This window comes from Canis aureus, chromosome 7, assembly GCF_053574225.1.
Source record: "Canis aureus isolate CA01 chromosome 7, VMU_Caureus_v.1.0, whole genome shotgun sequence".
Lineage (NCBI taxonomy): Eukaryota > Metazoa > Chordata > Mammalia > Carnivora > Canidae > Canis > Canis aureus.
In genome coordinates, this window is record NC_135617.1 from 28,225,255 (window position 1) to 28,247,836 (window position 22,582).

A 22,582-nucleotide genomic window follows, 5' to 3' on the forward strand; every position below is an offset into this window, starting at 1 on the left:
TGGGAGGAGTTACCTTGGGGGTTGTTAGCAGAGAGAAGGATTCTTATCACAATCTTCTTATTCAAACCCATCTCTTAATCCAAGCATGACATCTAGGCTAACATCTTGGCTTCCGTCCTCCTTTCCATTTGACCATCTCGCCCCCACCACGTCCTTTTGTTCACCACACCAGGTTTTCAAAATCACATTCTTCTCTAAATCGAACATATATTCTGCATCCAATGCCTGATGCCTGATTATATTTCTCATTGTATACACACACATACACTCACATACACACCTCCCCTGTTCATCTCTTTGTTTTCCTAGAATCTTTTAGAGGAATCAGCTCCATGATGATAATGATGATAATGATAGCAGTGACACAGGCCTCTCAAGGATTTTGTTAAAAAAGAAATCATTGCAAAGCTGAAGCTGTCATGGAAATAGGCTTAGAAGTACATAACTGCTCTAGTGTTTATGGCATCTAATAGTTAATTGTCTTTTTAATTTTATATCACTGTATTTCAGATTTTAATGTGAATTTTTTTTTTTTTTTAAGATTTATTTATTCAGAGAGAGCGGCAGAGACACAGGCAGAGGGAGAAGCAGGCTCCATGCGGGAAGCCCGACGTGGGACTCGATCCCGGGTCTCCAGGATCACACCCCAGGCTGCAGGCAGCACTAAACCTCTGCGCCACCAGGGCTGCCCTGTGAATTTTCTTTATCTGTGAACAAAGATTCTACTTTAGGAAAAAGAGAATTAAGGGGATTTCTATCTTCTAACAAATTGTCTACTAGCCTTTTAAACATGATGCATGGGAATCCCTGGGTGGCCCAGGGCATGATCTTGGAGATCTGGGATTGAGTCCCACATTAGACTCCCTGCATGGAGCCTGCTTGTGTCTCCGCCACGCCCCCCCTCTCTCTGTGTGTGTGTGTATGTGTGTGTGTCTCATGAATAAAATATTTTTAAAAAATAAACATATGATGCTTTAAGCAGCATTAGTCCTGTGCCACAAATAGGATTTATATAATCTCACCAGGTGTAATGAATATGGAAAGACTAAGGGAGAAAACGAAAAAGCCATTCATAAGTGTGAATTTGTACCTCAGATTTTTCACAGGAGAAACCGTTATCCAAGATGAGTATCACATCAACATAATGCCTGAGTGTGACAAGAAAGCTGATTTCCTTACTCATATAATTATGCTGCTAACTTCTTAGGTGCTAAAACAGTTTCCTCGTTGTATTTGTTCCTAATAAGTATGAAACGGTTTAGATTTTACAAAATCAGACTAAATATATCCCCATACTGGCAGATCACTAGGCTAAATTTCCCTCCTAAGAAAGACATGATTATACTCCCAGAAAAATTTTTCCTGAGGAGAACAGGCTTTTAGAGGGTAAGGGCATCACTGCAAGTTCCCCCCAGTGGAGAGCTAGAGTAGAACCAGAGGGGACCGGTGGAAATATGGTAGGTCTGAGTTGAGGTACCACGGCCCTAAGGAGCCAAAGATATCATTGATAGCCTTAAAGCTATGACATTCTCCCAAAAGTTCAATGATGAGGGAGTATGTGACCAATAGATTAAGACATAACTGCATAATTTTCATAAGTCAACTAGAATATGCTTTGCTATTTGGACAATATTCCATTATTCTTTGAATGTGCAGAACTAGGAATAGGAATAATGAAGCCTGAGAGAACTAGGAGATATATAAAATAAACCATTCTAAATCTGTTGGACTCCTTAACAATATGCAGGATATGAGCTAGATGTCTTCTGCAGATCTCGCTTAATGCAGGGCTCACACCTGCGAAGTCTAAAACTAGCTTTATCAGCAGAGAGAGGGAACAAATCAAGATTCCTGACCTGGTAAGGTTTTACTGTATGGCAGGAAAGATCAGACAAGTACACATAGCCAAATATGAACAAGTGCAATTAGAGTGTTATGACGTGTGAATGGAGCATGGAAGAAAAAGAAATTCCTTACACTTGGGATCCAGAAAGCTTTCTTGGAAAATACGGCTTCACAGATGGATCTTAAGGAATGGGTGGAATTTTGGCAGAACAGAATGTAAGAAAGGAAATTCCAAAAACTGATTCCAAAGTTCGTATAGAAATGCAAAGGACCTCAATTAGCTACAACTTCAAGCAAGAACAAAGTTAATGGCCTTACACTAACCGATTTCAACACAAATTATAAAGCTACAGTAATCAAGAAGTATGATTTGGCATAAAATAGGCAAATAGGACAATGAAACAGAATAGAATATCCAGAAATAAGCCAATATGTGTACATTGATAACCGATTTTCAGTAAAGGTGCAAAGGCAACTCAGTAAGAAAGGTTCTCTTCAGCAAACAGAGCTGAAACAATTAGATACCTTAATACACAAAGTAAAAATGAACTTTGATCCATACCTCACAACATATACCAAGATTAACTCAAAATGGATCATAAATCTTATATATAAAACCTAAAACTATAAATCTTATAGGAAATAAAGAAACTATTTGCAGGTCATATATCAGATGAAGGATTTATATACATAATGAAGAACTCCCAAAAATCAATAATAAACACGCCCAATAAGACAATGAACCAAAGATATGAAGACATGTTACCAAAGATACCCAAATGAAAAATCCGCATGTGAAATAATCAATGAATATCATTATTAGTGAAATGCAATTGAAAACCATCATGGGATACCACTAAACACAGATATGGATAAAATTTTAAAAGACAGATCTTACAAAGTATTGGTAAAGAAACAAAGCAACCAGAATTCACACACTGTGAGGTATTTAAAATAATACAACCATTTTGGAAAACTGTCCAGCAGTTTCTTAAAAAGAAACATCTATCTGCAGTATGACCCAGACATTCCTCTTCTACATGCTTAAGAAAATAAAAGCACATGGGACACCTGGGTGGCTCAGCAGTTGAGCGTCTGCCTTTGGCTCAAGGCATGATCCCAGGATCCGGGATCAAGTCCCACATCAGGCTCCCTGAATGGAGCCTGCTTCCCCCTCTGCCTGTGTCTCTGCCTCTCTCTCTCTCTGTCTTTCAGGAATAAATAAATATGTTTTTTAAAAAAGCACATGCTTGTACAAAGACTCATAAACAAATAGTCATAGTTTTATGAATAGACAAAAGTGTAAATAACACAAATATCCACCAACAAGTAAATGGGTAGACAAATACGACAACACAGATGAATCTCAAAATAATTATGGAAGAAGCCAGACAAAACAGAATGGAAATGACATGATTACATCCATATAAATATCTTGAAAATAAAAACCAATACATAGTGGCAGACAGCAGATCAACTGTTTCCAGGGAAAGGATGATGAGGAAGGGATTACAAGAGGGTATGAGAAAACTTCTGGGAGTGATAGAGTCATTATCTTGGTTGGGGTAATGGTTCCCTGGGTGTCCGAATGTATTAAACAGCACACTTTAAATATGTAAAAATAATTTTGTCAAGTATACCTCAAAGTTGTTTTTGAAAAAGCAATTGAGTCCTGACCCCCTTGATGCCTGACTGGAGCATGACGATCAGCCTCTCACCCTACCTGCCTTAACAGGAAGACAGGAAGCTTCTCTCACAGAGGATAACATCATTTGTAGCATCAATAGATTTTTCATTCACAATGTTTGCCAAATAGTAAACAATTTCTAAACATACAAAATGCCAAGGCTACATGATTGGTAATATGAAAATAGGAAACATTAGTAAACGCAAACACACAGATGGTCCAGGTATCAGGGTTAGCAAGTGGAGCTAACCTCAGTGGAGCCTGTAAAATAATTATATGTTTGATAAACTAGAAGAAGTAATGGACAAAACAGATGAAAGGATAAAGAATAAAGATTTAGATAAAGGATAAAGATGAAAGGATAAAGATTTGCACCAGAGAAATACACTGAAATGCATTTTTTAAAAGAATTAAACTGATATTTGAGAACTAGGGCTTTTGACTCTGGAAACATGGTAAGCTCAGTTAATTTGAATACTTTTTAAAAGTAAAATTTTTGGTAATACTGGGTAAAATACAACAACAAAAATAATATAGGACTAACCATGAAGAAAAGAGAAGTTTTCAGATGACACAAATAAACAGGCAACTTAAAGCTGGAATGGGAAGTTTGTGAGCTAATACCACAGCACCTCAGGGGACAGGGTTTTAATCTGCATCTTGAAGTGGGTTACAATATCCATTCAGAAAAAAAAGGGGTTCATACCAGATGTAGAGACTCCCCTGCTTTACTGAGACCCTTCAGTGAGAGGGAGACAAGAACCCCATACACCGACACAGGAAAGAGATGAGGAAACTTGTTCTACCAAGGTCTCTTAAGAAAAACAAAGGCTGCCATAAACTCCAAGCTCATGCTTCATGTGGGGGTGCCATCCAAATTCATACTCCATGTGAGAGGCAGGAATCCCCAAGCAAAAATTTAAAACTAACAATTTCAGATTGAGCAAATCTCTTGGGGCTTAAGAATAAGCAACACAAACTTGTTCTCTAGGGAAATTTTTATAAAACCAGGGTTCATGGGATAATCATAGGCAAAAAATAATACTCACTGAAAGGAAGCTCATGCAACTACACACACACACACACACACACACACACACACACACACACAATTAAGAACAGTTGGAATCCATTGGCTGTAAAGAAGGAGCAAACCCAAAAAAACCCCAGGATAATTAGTATTCCAGAACCTAAAATTATGAAACAATCTAAAAGAGAGCATAAAATGAGTATGGCCAAATTATTAAAATAAAAATATTGTATATTGTATATATATATGTGTGTGTATATATATGTGTATCTATAGATATATACAATCTATATATGTGTGTGTGTATATATATACATATATACACATATATATATACATAGCAAATAGAATGAAAAAATCATACATAGCAAATAGAATGAAAAAATCAGGAGCTCATGAGAAAAGAACGGATCGATTTTTTGAAAGAGCCAAAGAGAACTATGGGAACAAAATATATATAACATTTGATACATAATTTCAATTCAGTGAGCGGTTAAACAGACTTCAACTTTCAGTGTCAAGTATGTTCATTAAAATTCAAGAGTAATCTCCAAAATACTGATTTAAATAAGCATACAAATGAATGAATAAATAAATAAATACTTGTTTAAAAAGAGAATAAAAGTAACTACACTAGAGTTAAAATTTAGAAAAGAGAGAATAAAAGCAAATGAGCAGCAATGGAGCATGTAGAATAGGCCAGTCACTATTTTAAGTGCTTTATATGTGTTATCACTTAACATTCACAAACTTTTAGGTGGCGGTTGTCCCTTTTTGTATATGTGGAAACAGTCTCAGAGGGGTTAGGTATTCTGATTAAGACTGCCGTTAGCATATAATGGAACCAAGCCCAAATAGACTATTTCTAGACCTCATGCTCTTGACCACGGCATGATACAAAGCAGGAAAGGAGAAAAGCAGAGCAAAGTAAATAGAAATCACAAAATAAGATGTTAAACATCAGTAATCACAATACATACAATAATTGTGCAAGTTTAAAGATACATTTAGACATTTAATTTGAAAATTACAATTTAAACCAGATTGAAAGTTAAAAAGAACACATAAAGAGGTCAAAGTTAGAGACAGAAAAAAAGTCAGATAAATACTAACCAACAGAAAGGGTACCATTCAAACCTTCTGCAGCTTCTCGATCTCTCAGAACTCAGTTGGGGCCACCTCATGGCAGCTGTGCACTTGAGCTATATTATATACTGGATCTCCCAGAGCCTTAGTTCTCCCGCCTGTAGAGCAAGTCAAAGGAACAGTCCTTCCTTCCCTCCAGCCAATCTTCATGGACTGCCTACTGTGTTTCAGGCACTGAGTTAGCCCTTGCAGAGCTTACGTTCTAGCAGGAGGAGTACAAACGAAACCACAGACATGATAATATGTAAATTGCATAGTACATAGGTGACAAGTACTGTAGAGGAAGAAACACAGAGTGAGATCAAGGAGATGGGGGGTGCTAGGCAGGAATTAGGGGAATGCAGTACTGGGTCTGAATGGATGGCCAGTGTGGGCTTCATTCAGAGCGTTGAGGAGGGGGCTATTTGTTGCTAGGGCTCTAACAAAGCACCACAACCGTGTGACTTCCACCCCAGAGATTTGTAGTCTCTCAGTCCTGAGGCTGGAAGTCTGAGGTCAGGGGTGAGTGGGGTTGCTTCCTCCTGAAGGCTGTCAGAGGGGTCTGTTCCAGGCCTGTCTCCTTGACTTGTATTCTCCCAATTTCTCTTCATGTTGTCTTCCTCTTATGCATGTCTCTGTCCAAATATTCTCTTTTCATAAGGGCACAAGTCATACTAGATGGGGGCCCACCCTCATGACCTCATCTTAATGAATTACAGCTGCAACACCCCTGCTTCCAAATAAGGTCACCTCCTCAGGTTTTGAGGGTTAGGATTTCAACATGTAAATTTGGCAGGTTGGGAGGAGATGCAATCTGACCCATAACAGGGGGCATTGGAGGAAAAACTTGCAAGAGGTGAGGGAGTGGGTTAAGGGGATACCTAGAGAGAAAATGTTCCAGATAGAGAGACTGGTCAGTGCAACAGCCCTAGTGTAGGTGAATGTCTGCCGTTTCCAAGGGACAGCAGGGAGGCCAGTGTGGCCAGAGCAGGGTGAGCCAGGGGAAGAACAGTAGATGAGATGAGATCAGCTGGCGCATGAGGGAGGACAGCTCTGAAGTCAACGTAAGGACTCTTGCTTCTTTGCTGACTGCAACTGGCAGTCATTGCAGCATTTTGAGCAACAATTAACCTGACTTAACATACTTAAAAGGATTATTTAAGCCTCTGTGTGGAGAGTTCTCAGAGTAGGGTTACAAAAATTAAGTTAGCACAGAGGCTGCTTAGTGCCCAATAAAAGTCATCCATTATGGTTCCTAAGGGTGATGGTAGTGTCCCAGCCAGATTCCTTTACTAGCCTGCGTGTCAGTCCCAGCTGCTGGGGATATGGGCCCCCTAGTGCTCCCTTCTCTAGGGAATTGCCCTTGGTCAAGGTAAAAGTCGCCTTTCCCTGACCAGCTTGGAGTTACAAAAGGTCATGTCCCTGCCTCAAGAGAGAATGATTCTGTGGGTCACTCTGTACCTCCTATCTAATGGAATGAATACATGTGACATGTTGAGGTGGCTCATCATGTTCCTGAGAATACCACATCTGCAGAAACACTGCCAACTTGGGCTTTAAGGGACAGGGAGAGGACAAGATGAAAGGTGGCCATCAGGCCCGCAAAATTCTACATGCAGGAAACAGGTTACAAATACATTCATGGCAAAAGAGGTATAATTGCAAGGGCAGAACTACAGGCCCAGAGGGCGAAGCCACAAGCCACAGAGAATTATTTCCAGGACTTGCAACTGAATGGAGTTAGCCCAGTGGAATTTCAAAATTGCTTAGGACTACTGACTGTTTTTTTTCTATCCAGTGTCACCTTCTATAGGAGAAGAAATGTCTATTATGCTGTGCTTGTCACACCATTACATTTTGGGAACAAATTACTTGTTCTCTAGTTTTACAGGTCCACAGAAAAAGAATTTTTCCCCAAGATGGATTATACTCAGAGTCTCACCCATACCTGACTTAGATAATAAAGATGATGAGACTGAGGGGCACCCGGGTGGTACAGTCAGTTAATCGTCCACCTCTTCGTTTCAGCTTGGGTCATGATCTCAGGGTCATAAGATAGAGGTCTGCATTGGGCTCCAGGCACATTCAGTAGAGCCTGCTTGAGATTCTCTCTCCATCTCCCTCTGCTCCTCCCATCCGTGCTCTCTAAAATAAATACATAAAAACAAATCTTTAAAAAAAGATTACGAGATTGGGAATTTTGAGCTAAAAAGATTTAGACTATATGTTGGACTTTGAGTCAATGCTGTAATAATTGAGATTTTGGAGGCATTGGGATGAAGTGAATGTATTTTGCATGTGAGATGCACATGAATCTTTGGGGGCAAATGGAAGATCCCATGAGGTAGGCCAATGGTCCCCAAACATGTCCACATCCTAATCCTTGAACTTGTGAATATACTTACTACCTTATGTGACAAAAGGGATTTTGCAGATATGATTAAGAATCTTGTGATGAGAGATTATCATGGGTAATCCAATGATATCATAAGGGTCCTTATAGGAGAGAAGCATACGGTCAGAGAGAGGTGTAAAGTAGAAGCAGAGGATGCAGTGATACAAGGTCATAAGCCAGAGTGTGAGAAGCCTCTAGAAGCTGGAAAAGACAAGGAAGTGGATTTTTCCCTAAAGCCTTGAAGTGGAACACAGCCCTGATGACCCCCTGATTTAAGCCCACTGACACTGATTTTGGACTTCTGGGCTCTAGGACTACAAGGGTATAAGTTTGTGTTGCTCAAGCCACTAAGTTTGTGGTACTTTGCTGGAGTCACAATAGGAAATACATTTAGGAACTAACATGAACATGAACCCCAGGCTGCCTGCTGTGCTGTGATGAAGTTCTTTGTCTCTGAGCCAGGAATCTCTTGTCTTTAGCCAGCATCCACAAAACCAGGCCAGCTAACTCAATAGCTTGCAGGAGGGGTAAGATCTTAGACCCTTCACAGTTCTTGACATTCAGTTAATAAAAATGCTAATATGGTCATGGGTATTTTTCCAACTTCTAGTAATATTCTTCAGCCTTCTGATTAGTAAATCTACTTCAAAATAAGATACCACTTAAATAGCTTTGAAACTTAATAAGAAATAGCCCATAGTTTATATTTGGTTGTTTAAATTATGAATATTCATATTAGTAAAAGTTAATGAAATCAGCATTCTTTAATGCTATCAAGTATTTACTTGTAAGAGTGTGTTGATTACAAGAAATACCCCATGCTTTGTTCCACTGTTCAGTGTTGGAGTCTTAAAGAATAATATTTTCCTCAAAAGATATTATGGGAAAGATATTATTATATTATGGGCTCTCTTTGGGCAGAATAACTCCTAAATGAAATCTGGTGCATAATTCAGAGCACTGGGCTCCTAGAGATAAAAATTAGGAAGCATTAGAAACATGGAATAATTTCTAAAGGAAATGAAAAATTTGGATGTGTGAAAACAAAGAACCAGAGAAAATTCCTGTGCAATCAAATGCATTTATTTTTTTTGCTTAAGCAAGACAGATGGTGAACAAATTCATAATGAAAATGCCACCCAGAGATTAGCAGCTGGCTGCACATGCAACTGTGTATGCAAGACCAAGTTTTTCCCAATACCAGGACTAGATTCCTTCGGGAAATTAACTGTGTTGCACCAGGCCACCCTGCACATCTGTTGGTGGGGAATTTACAATCCATTCACCACCTCAGCTCAAAGCCCACACACGAGCCACATGACCATCACCTACACCCCTACCAAGTAAAGAGCATGGCAAATGGCACTTTTCTTGTTCAGTAGCCAACCACACAGAAATGTGACCAGACACATGTTCACCAACAGAGACACAAAAGGCACCTGTCATCACTCAGCTGACAACCTTCCCTACATTTCTGGGGATAGGAGTGCCATGCAATGTATCATGGATTGGTACTCATTCTAGAAGAGGAGGGGCATGGCTGTCCCTACGTTTTACCATGGGTGGCTGGAGGTTCTCAGAAGAGCTATTTTCATACAACCAACAGAAATGTTGGCCACAGTGACTGTGAGGTGAGTCGTCTGACATCCTCTAGATGCTTGGACCCTTGACAAAAGCTGGGCTCAGTTAAGGTTGAGTGGAAGGTACTGACATGGGGGATCCTACAAGAGATAGGAGGCAGTGCCATAGTTTATATTGATTTACATATAACCCAGCCTCTTCTCGATGCAAAGTCACAAGTTCACAAAATATTAGAGCTAGGATGAATAATCTACTCCAGACTCCTCATGTTACGGTTAACAATGTGGCAGCCCAGAGAGGTAAAGCAACTTGCTAAAGGTAGAGCATGGAATTGGCAGGGCCAGACTGGAACACAGTATGCTAACCCCCATTCAAGAACGTTGACACTGAGTATGTGGCCAAATTTTTCAACAACGAAGAGGATGAAACCATATAAGTACCTTATTCCCCAAAAAGCCTGAACTGTGTTTAAAGGCATAGAAACTCAGCTTATTCGGCTCATTTTTGAGGGGGCTCTCTCCTCTGTTTCTATCTCTCATAACACCCCCACTTAGCTACCCCCCACACACACACATACACACAATCTTGGTGAATGGAGATTTCTTGCTTTACAAAGACAGACCCAACATCTTCAGGAAGACACTTTACAGAGTAGTTTCTCAATCCAGGTCTTTGTGTGAGGTCTGGGAAACTGGCTTATTTTCTAGAACAATAGGTGGTTCTGAAATTAGAAGATCATCCTCCCCAAAGGAGGAGTTCTGGTCTGTATTCACAAAGTTAGGGATATCAAACTTCATAAGCCTATTCAGCTCCTCCTCTGGACGCCCATTGCTTCTAATGGCTTCCTGGAGTCGAACACTGCTGTCAAGGACCGTGGTCTGATGACAAACTTTAGCCCTATCCAAGTGTTCCACTTCATTGATGTAGCAATGAAAGAGAGACCTGGATTCATCATTGCCCTGTCGAGAAAACACCTTATCTGGCTCCAGTGGTCTTCCAAAGTCTGACACAAAGCTATTCATTCTAAATCTCTTCTCTGAAGATTCTGCATTGCTGTAAAGAGAAGGAAAAGAAAAGACTGCTTACACACCAGCTTGTTCACCTGCTGAAATCATGGTTTTTACAAACTGAAGATTTGTGGTAACCCTGCGTCTGGCAAGTCTATTGGCACCATTTTTTCAGCAGCATTTGCTCACTTTGTGTTTCTGTGTCACATTTCAGTCATCCTCAAAGTGGTTCAAACATTTTCATTATTATTATATTTATTCTGTGATCTGCGATCAGTGACCTTTAATGTTACCCTCCTAATTATTTTGGGGGTACCATGAACTGTGCCCACACAGAATGAAAAACTCAAGTGAAAAAAAAAAAAAAAAAGAAAAAAAAAGAAAAACTCAAGTGATAAATCTTCTGACTGCTCCACTAACCAGCCTTCTCCATCTCTCTCCCTCTACTTGGGCCTCCCTATTTCCCAAGACACAACAATGTTGAAATTATGCCAATTAATAACCCTACAATGGCCCTAAGTGTTTAAGTGAAAGAGTTACACATCTCTCACTTTTGCAAAAGCTAAAAATAATTATGCATACTGAGGAAGGTATCTGAAAAACCGAGATAGACCAAAAGCTACTCCTTTTGTATCAAATAGTTAACCAAGTTGTGAATGCAAAGGAAAAGCTCTTGAAGGAAATTAGAAGTCCTTTGTCAGTAAACTCACAAATGATAAGAAAGTGAAACAGCCTTATTGCGGATATGGAGAAAGTTTTAGCGGCCTAGATAGAAGATCAAACCAGCCACAACGTGCCTTTCAACCAAAGCCCAATCCAGAGCAAGGCCCTAACTCTCATCAAATCTATGAAGGCTGAGAGAGGTGACAAAGCTGCAGAAAGTCTGAAGCTGCCAGAGGTTGCTTGGTTTATGATGCATAAGGAAAAGAAGCCATCTCTGTAACATCAAAGTGCAATGTGAAGCAGCAGGTGCTGATGGAGAAGCTACAGCAAGTTATCCCAAAGAGCTAGCTAAAATAATTAATGCAGGCAGCTACAATAAGCAAAAGATTTTCAGTGTAGACAAAACAGCCTTCTATTGGAAGAAGATACCAACTAGGACTCTCATAGCTGGAGAAGAGAAACCAATGCCCGCCTTCAAAGCTTCAAAGAACAGGCTGATTCTCTTGTTAGGGGCTAATGCAGCTGGTAACTTTAAATTGAAGTCAGTGGTCATGCAGCATTCTAAAAACCCCACAGTGCTAAAGAATTATGCCAAATCTACCCTGCCTGTGCTCTCTAAACGGAACAGCAAAGCCTAGATGATAGCACATCTGTTTACAACATGGCTTACTGAGGGATCCCTGGGTGGCGCAGTGGTTTGGCGCCTGCCTTTGGCCCAGGGCATGATCCTGGAGACCTGGGATCGAATCCCACATCGGGCTCCCGGTGCATGGAGCCTGCTTCTCCCTCTGCCTGTGTCTCTGCCTCTCTCTGTGACTATCATAAATAAATAAAAATTAAAAAAAATTAAAAAAAAAACATGGCTTACTGAATATCTTAAGCTCACTGTTGAGATCTACTGCTCAAGATAAAGATTCCTTTCCAAACATAATGCTCATTGACAATGTACTTGGTCACTCAAGAGCTCTGATGGAGATGTACAAAAATAAGATTCATGTTGTCTTGATGCCCACTAACATGAAATCCATTCTGTGGTCCATGAATCAGGAGTAATTCTGACTTTCGAGTCTTACTATTTAAGAAATACATTTCTTAAAGCTGTTGGTGTGACAGTGACTCCTCTGGTGGATCTAGGCAAAGACATGTAAAAACCTCCTGGAAAGGACTCACCATTTTATTTTATTTTTTTAAACTTTTTTTATTTATTTATGATAGTCACAGAGAGAGAGAGAGAGAGAGAGAGAGAGGCAGAGACATAGGCAGAGGGAGAAGCAGGCTCCATGCACCGGGAGCCCGATGTGGGATTCGATCCCAGGTCTCCAGGATCGCGCCCTAGGCCAAAGGCAGGCGCCAAACCGCTGTGCCACCCAGGGATCCCAGGACTCACCATTTTAGGAACCACTAAGAGCATTCACGATTTATGAAAAGAGGTAAAAAAAAAAAAAGAACATGAACAGGAATTTGAAAGAAGTTGATTCCAATCCTCATGCATGACTTGGATGAGTTCAAGATTTCAGTGGAGGAAGTAAGTGCAGATGTGGTGGAAACAGCAAGAGAACCAGAATAGAAGTGGAGCCTAAAGATGAGACTGAATTACTTCAATCTCATGACCCAAACTTTTTTTTTAAAGATTTTATATTTATTTATTAGCGAGAGAGAGAGAGAGAAACAGGTTCCATGCAGGGAGCCTGATGTGGGACTCGATCCCGGGTCTCCAGGATCACAACCTGGGCGGAAGGCAGCGCTAAACTACTAAACCACTGGGGCTGCCTGATCCAAACTTTTTTAAAAATTATTTTATTTATTTATTTATTCATGAGAGACCCAGAGAGAGAGGCAGAGACATAGGCAGAGGGAGAAGCAGTCTCCCTGAGGGGACCCCGGGATCATGACCTGAGCTGAAGGCAGATGCTCAACCACTGAGCCACCCAAGCATCCCTCATGATCCAAACTTGAAAGGAGGAGGAGCTGCTTCTTATGGATGAGCAAAGAAAGTAGATTCTTGAGATGGTGTCTACTCCTGGTAAAGATGCTCTGAAGATTGTTGAAATGACAGCAAATGATTTAGAATATCACATAAACTTAGCTGATAAATCAGCAGCAGGGTCAGAGAGGACTGATTCCAAGTTTGAGAGAAGTTCTACTGTGCATAAAATGCTATGAAACAGCATCAATGCTACAGATAAGTCATTTGTGAAAGAAAGAGTCAATCAATGCAGCAAACTTCATGTTTAAGAAATTGCCACAACCACCCCCACTTTCAGCAACCACCATTCTGATCAGTCAGCGGCCATCAACACTGAAGCAAGACCTTCTACCTGCAAAAGATTACTTGTTAAAAGCTCAGATGACAGTATTTTTTTTGGCAATAAAGTACTTTCAAAGTATGTACATTTAATTTTTGGACATAATGCTATTATGACTTAATATAGTATAATGTAAATATAATTTATACATGCTCTGTGAAACCAAGAAACTCATCTGACTCACTTTATTACAGTATTTGCTTTATTGCAGTGGTCTAATACCTGTAACATCTACAAGGTATGACTGTACTTAGCAAAAAAATTAACAAAGGATGTACAAGACCTATACACTGAAAATTTTAAGACACTGCCAATGGAATTAGGGAAGACCTTAGTAATATGGAAAAATAAACCATGCTTGTAATTTTTTAAAGATTTTATTTATTTATTCATGAGAGACCCAGAGAGAGAGGCAGAGACATACGCAGAGGGAGAAGCAAGCTCCCCACAAGAAGCCTGATGTAGGACTTGATCCCAGGACCCCTGATCATGCCCTGAGTCGAAGGCAGACACTCAACCGCTGAGCCACCCAAGCATCCCACCATGCTTGTAATTGAAGATTTCAGGTGGAAATCCATAAAGCCATAGACATAAATTAATGAAGTTTTCTCCTTTCAAGGGCCAAAAGTCTTTCTGTTTTTGTCTGCCAACGTTTAGTCTCCAGTGCCTTCCAATAGTCATTCTTTACATCTTGTCTAAATTTTATAATGGTTATCTGCAAGGTAATTTAAAGCGAGCTACTCTGCCATTACTGGAACTGGAATCCACCTACCTACCCAACACCTCTTGGTCCTTCATTGAGTTATGTATGGTGCCACCTCCTGCTAGAAGTCTTCCCAGACTCCTCCAGTCTGAATTAGAATGTTTCCCCTCAAGGACTGGGAGTTTCTCTCCATCTGTCTTCTCACTCTGTAGTATACTGATCTCTTGTCTGGCACCCTCATTAAGATTATGATCTCTTGAGGGCAGGTATCATGTGTTTCTTGCCTATGTTCCCTTTAGCACAGTACTAGGCATATAATTGCTGCTTAATAAATTGCTCTCAAATGAATGAATGATGAAGAGATCTTGGCCTTGGCAGGAGGCCTCTTCTATAATCTTATAGGGCCAAAAATTAATTCAAGTGCAGTATACCCAGCTAAGTAAGAGCAGGTAAGCCTTAATAAGAGATGGCTTATTAATAGATCCTGAGTGTGGACTCTAGACTGAGAGATGCAGGAGGTCCCATAAAGTAGTAGCAGGCTCTTCAGAGGGAGCCCGATGCAGGACTCAATCCTCGGACCAGGATCATGCTCTGAGCCGAAGGCAGATGCTCAACTGCTGAGCTACCCAGGAATCCCTCAAAATCATGTTCTTTTATTTAAGGTTTTGTTATTCCTAGGGCAGCCTGGGTGGCTCAGCAGTTTAGCGCCGCCTTTGGCCCAGGGCGTGGTCCCGGGGTGCTGGGATCGAGTCCCACGTCGGGCTCCCTGCATGGAGCCTGCTTCTCCCTCTGCCTGTGTCTCTGCCCCTCTCTCTCCTCTCTGTGTATTCTCATGAATAAATAAATAAAATCTTTTAAAAAAAGATTTTGTTATTCCTCATTTTCATCTTGTTATAAGAAATGCAGCTGGGACTTAACCTATTTGTTGCAACATTGCTGAACTCTACCAGCCAGAATAAAAAGACTGTTCAGACTGTTCTGATTCTTAGATTTTTCTCTCTTCTCCCCATGGGTTGTGTCATATATTCTCTGTCCCTGTGGAATTTTTTTGTATCTGAACAGAGAGCCTCTAACATCCAGTCCTCTGGCACCTGCACTGATTAGCATTACTCCTATGATATTCCCTGCTCACAATCTTTCCCTGACTCCCCCAAACTCTCTGCCTGATAGCTCAGGCTCCCCACCCTTGCATCACCTGATATGCTCTCCCACCAGCCCCCTTGCTAACTCTATGGTCCAGCCACATGGCACCTGACCATCCTCAGATGTACCCAGGATTGTCCCTCTCTGTGCTTTGCTTGTGCTGTTCCTCTTGCCTGATGGGCCCATCTACCCCTATCTGTCAAATACCTTCTTCACTGTCCAATGCAAATGTCACTGTCTCTAAGGAGACTCTCTGAACTCCCAGTGGGAAGGAATCTATCCCTTCTCTGAGCTCCTGCTATACTTCACTGACCTTCTCCTACAAGACACATCTGTTCCTGCCTCATGTCAGAGCTATTTTTGTACAGCCCTTTCCCCCCTCTACACTGCTGGGCTGTATTTGTTCATCTTTGCATCTCCCAAAGGGCCTTGCAGTCATTAGACCCTCAATGAGTATACTGCACAGCTGTATCTGCCCAGTGGTCCAAAGCCCTGATTCCCATGAAAGGCACAGCCACCCCCAGTGCTAAGCACAGTGCTCCTTCCTCTGCGATCTAAAAGCGAAATCAGGTCAAGAGGACAGACCTCTCTTACCTTCATCTGGAGAAGGAAAACACCTGTAATGCTCCGGGTTATTCCTCTAGGGATTTTTCAGATTTCTTACAATTTTTTACAAGTGAAGTGTCTGCTGCTGTGCTGAGTCTTGGTATACCCATGACTGCCTATGGGTTTGCCTTGCTCATGAAGAGTGGTAGGCAGTCCAGCCTGTGGGCACCTGTACTTCCAGAAGTCATTCCCAGTGGGCTTTCAGGGAAGTGTTAAGTTAAACAGAGATCTGCTAAGAGTGAAATCTCTGATTAACAACTAATGAGAAAGCAAGAATAACCACTGATATTTATGGGGCTGTAGCCTGTGCTGAAAGCTTTATTTCATGTAACAAACCCTAGAAGTGCCTACCCAACCCTCTGCCTGGGTGTGGAAGTGCCATTTGGTAACTCTAGTTGCTAGTTCTCACTTACTAGGAAGAGCTCAGGCTCTCTGGGGCAAGAAAGCATTCACTACATTAGAACGACCCTCAGCACAGTCCTGGGCAAACTACAGCTGTGCACTCAGAAAACAACATTCAGTTGATGGGAAATTAAAAATAACTCTTGCAAAAGCGTGTATAAATTGAATCTGATACATAAAATAGTCAGATTTTGACCTGTTGATGGTGGGAGACCTCTCAAAATGTCAGGACTTCCTCATGAATATGCACCATGTCTGCACGCTGCCAGCTAGCTCCTGTGGCCTTGGTCATTATCAAAAACATCGAGCACTGACATTTTCTTGCTATTAGCTTTTAGGTGCACTGTACCCATTTTTTAGCAAGTGCCATATTCAGGTAAATTGCAATTCAAAGTAAAATGTAATTTCCATTTTTATAAGGTCACAAGCAATTCTGCACTTACTCCTAAATGAAGAACATCCCCACTTAGACAAGGCACACTAAACAAAGGCTGTAAAAGGAGGGTATTTGAGGCATATGATATCTGGAGTTGGGTAGTTTTTTTAGAAGTCCAAAGTATTCAACATAAAAATGTGATCCAAGCCTTTTCCGTTACTCTCTCCCTGGCAGATTTATGATAATGGTGCTATAATGCTTTAACAAGACAGCACAGAGTGAATGCCTCTTTCGCTGAGAAAGCAGGAGAAAATGGTTCTTTTATCTTCATTGTCCATAAAGGATTCAGGTAAGAGGGTTCCCCCCGCCCCACCATCCCCTGCACACAACTGCAAATATTCCATAAGAAAAATAATCCCATTAAAGCTGTGTCTTGGGCCTAAAAGCTTTTAAGAAAGGTGATGTCAGCTTTATAATAGTCTTTTTTCCTCTGCGGTATACTTCTCTAGTGCTCACCAGTGCCTGGTTCTCTTCTTCTGGGCCCACTGATTACCCTTCTCAGCCTGGGCAGGCAGTGGGTGTGGCTAGTTCTGGCCAATGAGCTGTGAGAGGAAGATGATTTGCACCACTTCCTGGCTGAAGAACAGAAGGGCAGGTGTGAGGTCTCCGCAGATGCCCTTCCCTATTAGTGTAACCCAGGAGGCTGAGTGTTGGAGACAGTGGAGAAGCTTCTGTCCACCTATTTGCTAACCAAACAGGTTAGCTTGAGTGAGAAATAAACCTGTTTGTGTCATACTGAGATTTGAGGAGTTTGTTACTGTCTCATAACCTAAACTGATTATTACACATTCTCTCTCTTCACAAAAGCCATTGAGAAGTCAGTGATTCCAGAATTGAAGTTTTTATGCTAATATGATCCAATTTGAAAACTCCAGAGAAAAAACTTGCCCATTATATTGTAATGTCATTGGCTCTGTGTAGCAAATGGATCTCAACTCCTACCATCCAATATTGTTAAATGAAGGTCCAGCCAGGGTTGGCAAATACATATTCTCTCTTGGGTGAAAACTGTGATTGATTCCTCAAAGCTGCCCAAAGTGGTATTTTTGTTTTGTTTTGTTTAAGATTTATTTGCTTATTTTGATAGCAAGGGAGAGAAAGAATGCATACATGAGTGCAGTTGGGGTGGGGCAGAGGGAGAGAAAGAATCTCTAGCAGATTCCCTGCTTAGCACAAAGCTCCCCTCAGAGCTCCATCTCACAACCCTGAGACCTTGAGCTGAGCCAAAATTAAGAGTCAGACACTTAACTGACTGAACCACCCAGGTGCCCCAAAGTGATGCTTTGAAAACAATTCTGAGGCCAAGTCCCAACAATGCAGGTAGATAGCACAGTCGATGAGTGATGTCTGTTGTGGGTAAGGCACAAGGAGTAGAGTCACGGGTTGTGGTATCTGCCGTCCTTGTGTCCTACTGCTTTCAAAGAGATGCACGTCCTGCCTTGAAATACCTCCATGGAGAAAGAGATAGAATTAAGCAGTAGACTCAGCACTAGTTCATTCTGAAGTTGAAGACTTGATCAGGTATCTTAACCAGAATGTCGGAGTCATATTCCAAATGGATGTTACCTGATATCCTACTCGAGGAAGTAACTGTTCTTTGGGACAAACCACCCAGGGAGCCAGACAGCTAAAGCAGTCAGAATTCAGACGTGTCAGTCCTTCTGATCTGACCCATCACTTAGCATCCTCTCTAAAGTCATCCCACCATTTGCCTGAACGACACACCCAGGGTGAGGATGGGGTAAAGCACTGGCGAGTGCAGATCAAATATGAATGCTTAGGGCCTGGTTGTCCCATGGGAGGATGGGTTTTTCTTCTCCTTCCTGCTTTCCTAGATCCCCAGCCCTCAGCAGGCCTTCCACCAGCAGCCCAGGGATGACCAACCTTCATTGAGGACCACGGTAAATACACCTTTGTCAGCAATTCCACAAGCATTGGCTCATTGAATCTTTACAATTATCCTAGGAGGCAGATACTATCTTATTTTTACAAATGAGGAAACTCAAGCAAAGAGGTTAAGAATCCAACCCAAAGTCTCAGGCAAGCAAATCTGGAAATTCTTGACTCCAGAGCCCATGCGTGGTCCAGGATGTGATATAAGAAAATGAATCTGATTGATTGTTAGTATCTTTAGTTCAGTAGAAGGAAGAGATTAAAAATTACCAATATGAGATCACTTCACGTGGTGGTTAATAACAGGGGCTTCAGAGTCAAAGAGGCTTTGGTTTGAGGCCTGGACCAATAGTCGTTTTTACCTGTGAACCCTCAGAAAAATGAATCCATTTTTCTCATCTGTAAAGTTGGAACTCTTACAGGATTTACGTTGTCTTCCTGTGAAGGACTTAGTGAGATACATAGAAAGTGATTAGTAGACCCTAGTATATGGTAAACATTAAAAAAAAAAAAAGCTCTTATTCTCAATGATTTATCATTCCTTCCTCCACGCCTAATTATCACACAAGGAAGCTTAAATTGGTTGTTTTATATTAAAGTTGACTGAGTGGAAAAAAAAATGTCTCCTTTAGAGAAAATATCTGCCAAATAAATGTCAACTTTACTAAGATCTAAAAGCCTTTTTAACTGATCCACTTAGGGATTTTGCCTCATGTCTGTTTCTTTCAGTTTTCTATTATGATATAGTGCAACCAAATGCCATATCTTATACTGCCTCAGACTCAAAGAAGCATTTAAAATGTGGCCCTGAGAGCTGATCCATTATTTTATTAAAGGAAAAAAAAAAAGGTTATACTTTCTCCTTAACCTCATTAAAGCAGAGTTACAATAACCCATGTTCCTTGAATAAGATTATTCAGAACCACTATCAAAAGAAAAACCATCTAACAGTAGGACTGAACTGCCAATTGAAAGATTAGAAATGCAACTCTCAGCTACCTAGGGTCACCATGACATATTAAGGAAATGTATCGGTCAGGGCTCCAGAGAAACAAAAACAGGAGTGCGAGTGAGTGTGTGAGTGTGTGTGTGTGTGTGTGTGTGTGTGTGTGTCTGTATCTAACTACTGAGAGGAAGGGAGAGATTTACTTTAAGCAATTGGTTCATGTGATTGTAGAGGCTAGCAAGTCCAAACCCCAGGGAAGAGTTGCAGTGTGAGACTGCAGGCAGTCTTCTATCAGAATTCCTTTTTGCTTGAGAGATATCATTCTCTTTCAAGGAAGGCCTTCCAGTGATTGGATGAAACCCACTCACGTTATGGAGGATGATCTGCTCTACTCAGAGTCTACTGATTTAACTCTTACCTCGTTAAAAAAAATAAACACAGAAACAGAGTAATAGTTGATCAAATATCTGGGTATCATGGCCGAGACTAGTTGATGCATAAAATTAATCACTATATGAAGTCATGTTTTATTCTGGGATAGGGTGTTCTTAACCATAAAGATCACCTGCATCCTATAGCAAGCAAATATATCCCAACAATCCTGCAAAAACCCATCTGACCCTTTAAAGAAAAGGAAGATAACAGTGTTGTTGTTCCCTGGTCACTCTATGAGATGTTCCCTAATCTGAGTTTGTCCTCAGCTCTTCTGACTACTGTTGCAACCCACACAATATCTTAGAATTCCCTGGACTAGTATAATAGATGAAAGGCATGTACAGGTTTTTATGAGGACACGGAAGAAAAGAAAGGTCCCCGTCTTCTTAGTGGCTTCAGTGGCTGTAAAGAGATTCTCAACAAGATGTCTCCATATGCCTCAATAAAATGGTTATTTTCCTTTCATTTAAAATGTATTTAACTTTTTTTCTACACCTTAATGTCTGAAAATAGCTGAGTGAAGAGCAGAACTGTTCCCTCTATCCAGGCACTTGTTAGAGTGCAAGTACAGGTTGAAGATTGAACAGCAGATGCTGGAGAGTGTGTGATGAGATCCAACAATGAGAATCCTATTGCCAGGCTCTGAGGAGTAAGTGAGCTACCAGACATAAAGTGGTAGGATTTGTGCTAAATTTCTTCCATTTACTCTCCCGGGTGGCTCTCCATCATTCTGCGTGCTGCTGTGTGCTCTGTGCCCTAGGAAACTGACCTCTGCTGGAGACTGGCTGCAGGCGGTGCCACTGTGGTCAGCCAATGGCAAGCAATTGAGAGATGGAAGGAGGGGAGGAAAAAAAGGTCTTGGTATTTATTTTGAGGTCCCTCCCTGAGAGGTTGCCTCTGGCTAGCTGTGTCACTCAACCCAAAGTCACGGCTCCTTTCTGCCACACTTTCCACAGGATTCCTGGGTCCACTTCAGGTCTAGGGTGGTAACTTCCCCTCAGTGTTGCCAACCAGGGGTCCTGTGCTATTTCGTGGGGTTATCCTGCCATCTGGCCACAACTTGTGGATAGTCCCTTCAACAAAAGCTCTTCTAATTAGCCTAACTTGAGTGCACTATCTCTGCTAGCTGGGACTGACTTAAAAGGTATTCAACATATGTTATTTTTCTCTTTGTTTGAAGTGTTGGGATAATAAAACTCCTCTATAACATTTCTGAGTTTTTTTGAGATCCATAACTGAACAGATAACCTTCTGATGTTATTCAATGTACGTCAAGTGCCCTGTAATAATTTCCTCCGTAAATCCAAAGCCCAACACAAATTTCCTTTATCCTGCCAGGAGAATTACATAATCCTTGGTGTTTCTTTTTTTTATCCTAGTTTCAAGAAAGCTCAGTGTTGAACTCACTGTTTATTGTCAATAATTCAACTAAGTACCCAGTTATAACTACTTCTCTGTTCCTTGAAATATTTCTTAAAACTGGTTTTCGTCCCATTTTGCTACAGCATCCCCCCTACACCTGCCACTGTTTTTGGTCTGGTGAGTCATCTAAATTCTTTTGGGAGGAAGGAGAAAATACATCCTAATTAATAAACATTTCAAAATAAAAATCAGGGCTGGATCAGAATTAAGACAATCATAAAGGACCATGAAACCTAGGTTCACAAGGGTCCACCTGAAAATAAGCCCAAAGGGCAAGAGGCAAAGTACCAGGAGGAAGGTGGATCCCACCCAAAGCAACTGGATCCAGGCAGTAAATCCATAACCACCCCCTTTTTTCCACCATTGAAAGCAACCCCAGACCTGGATAGTATGTCTGTTTACTTAGTTCCCCATGGGGCTGAATAGGTAATTTAGGAAAGACCCAAACTTACTCTTGGTGTGGAGCTCCCGTCTTGGTCAGCAAAGTCAGCACAAAAAACATGAAAATCACAAAGACAGCGAGACCAACCCAAAATCCAATCACAATGGAATCTGTAAATAGTTAATACTGGGATTAGTACTTCATGGCAGCTTAAAACTTCAACATCCAAGGAATCTGGGCTTTTTGTTACAAGAGGAGAAGAAAATCAATAATCTAACATTCTTGACCCCATAGTCAACCAGGGACAGAGAGGATGTAGGGAATGAGGGAGATGGAAGAGTCTGCATGCCTCTGGGTTTCTGTCTCAGATAACACTGAGCGACTTTAGCCTTATTGATTCTTGGTTTCCATATCTTGAAGGAATCCAGGATAGAAGGTAGACCATCGAGATCCTTAAGATTCCATTAAAGTGTCCTGAGCTAGAAAATACCCTTTTTCGCAGAGACTGCAATATAAAATTTAAAATAAATTCTGGGAGTCCCTAGCTGGCTTAGAGCATATGAACTTTGATGTCA

At 41.1% G+C, this 22,582-nt stretch overlaps 1 protein-coding gene across 9 annotated transcripts in view; it reads right to left on the minus strand.

Moving 5' to 3' along the window:
• Positions 1–9,143: 9,143 nt before the first annotated feature.
• Positions 9,144–22,582, minus strand: part of MRAP2 (melanocortin 2 receptor accessory protein 2) — a 121,565-nt gene continuing 108,126 nt past the window's right edge. For 5 of the 9 annotated variants that reach the window (XM_077903191.1, XM_077903192.1, XM_077903197.1 and 2 more), the window contains 2 exons: positions 22,078–22,177; positions 9,144–10,716 (listed from right to left, as the gene is read on the minus strand). In XM_077903191.1, coding sequence (XP_077759317.1) covers positions 10,323–10,716; positions 22,078–22,177 — 494 coding nt within the window. In that variant the 3' untranslated portion in view covers positions 9,144–10,322. Of the gene's footprint in view, positions 10,717–13,651; positions 13,679–17,385; positions 17,609–19,184; positions 19,271–22,077; positions 22,178–22,582 lie in introns of those variants that run through there. The other 4 variants (XM_077903193.1, XM_077903195.1, XM_077903196.1 and 1 more) reach the window with 4 other exon arrangements.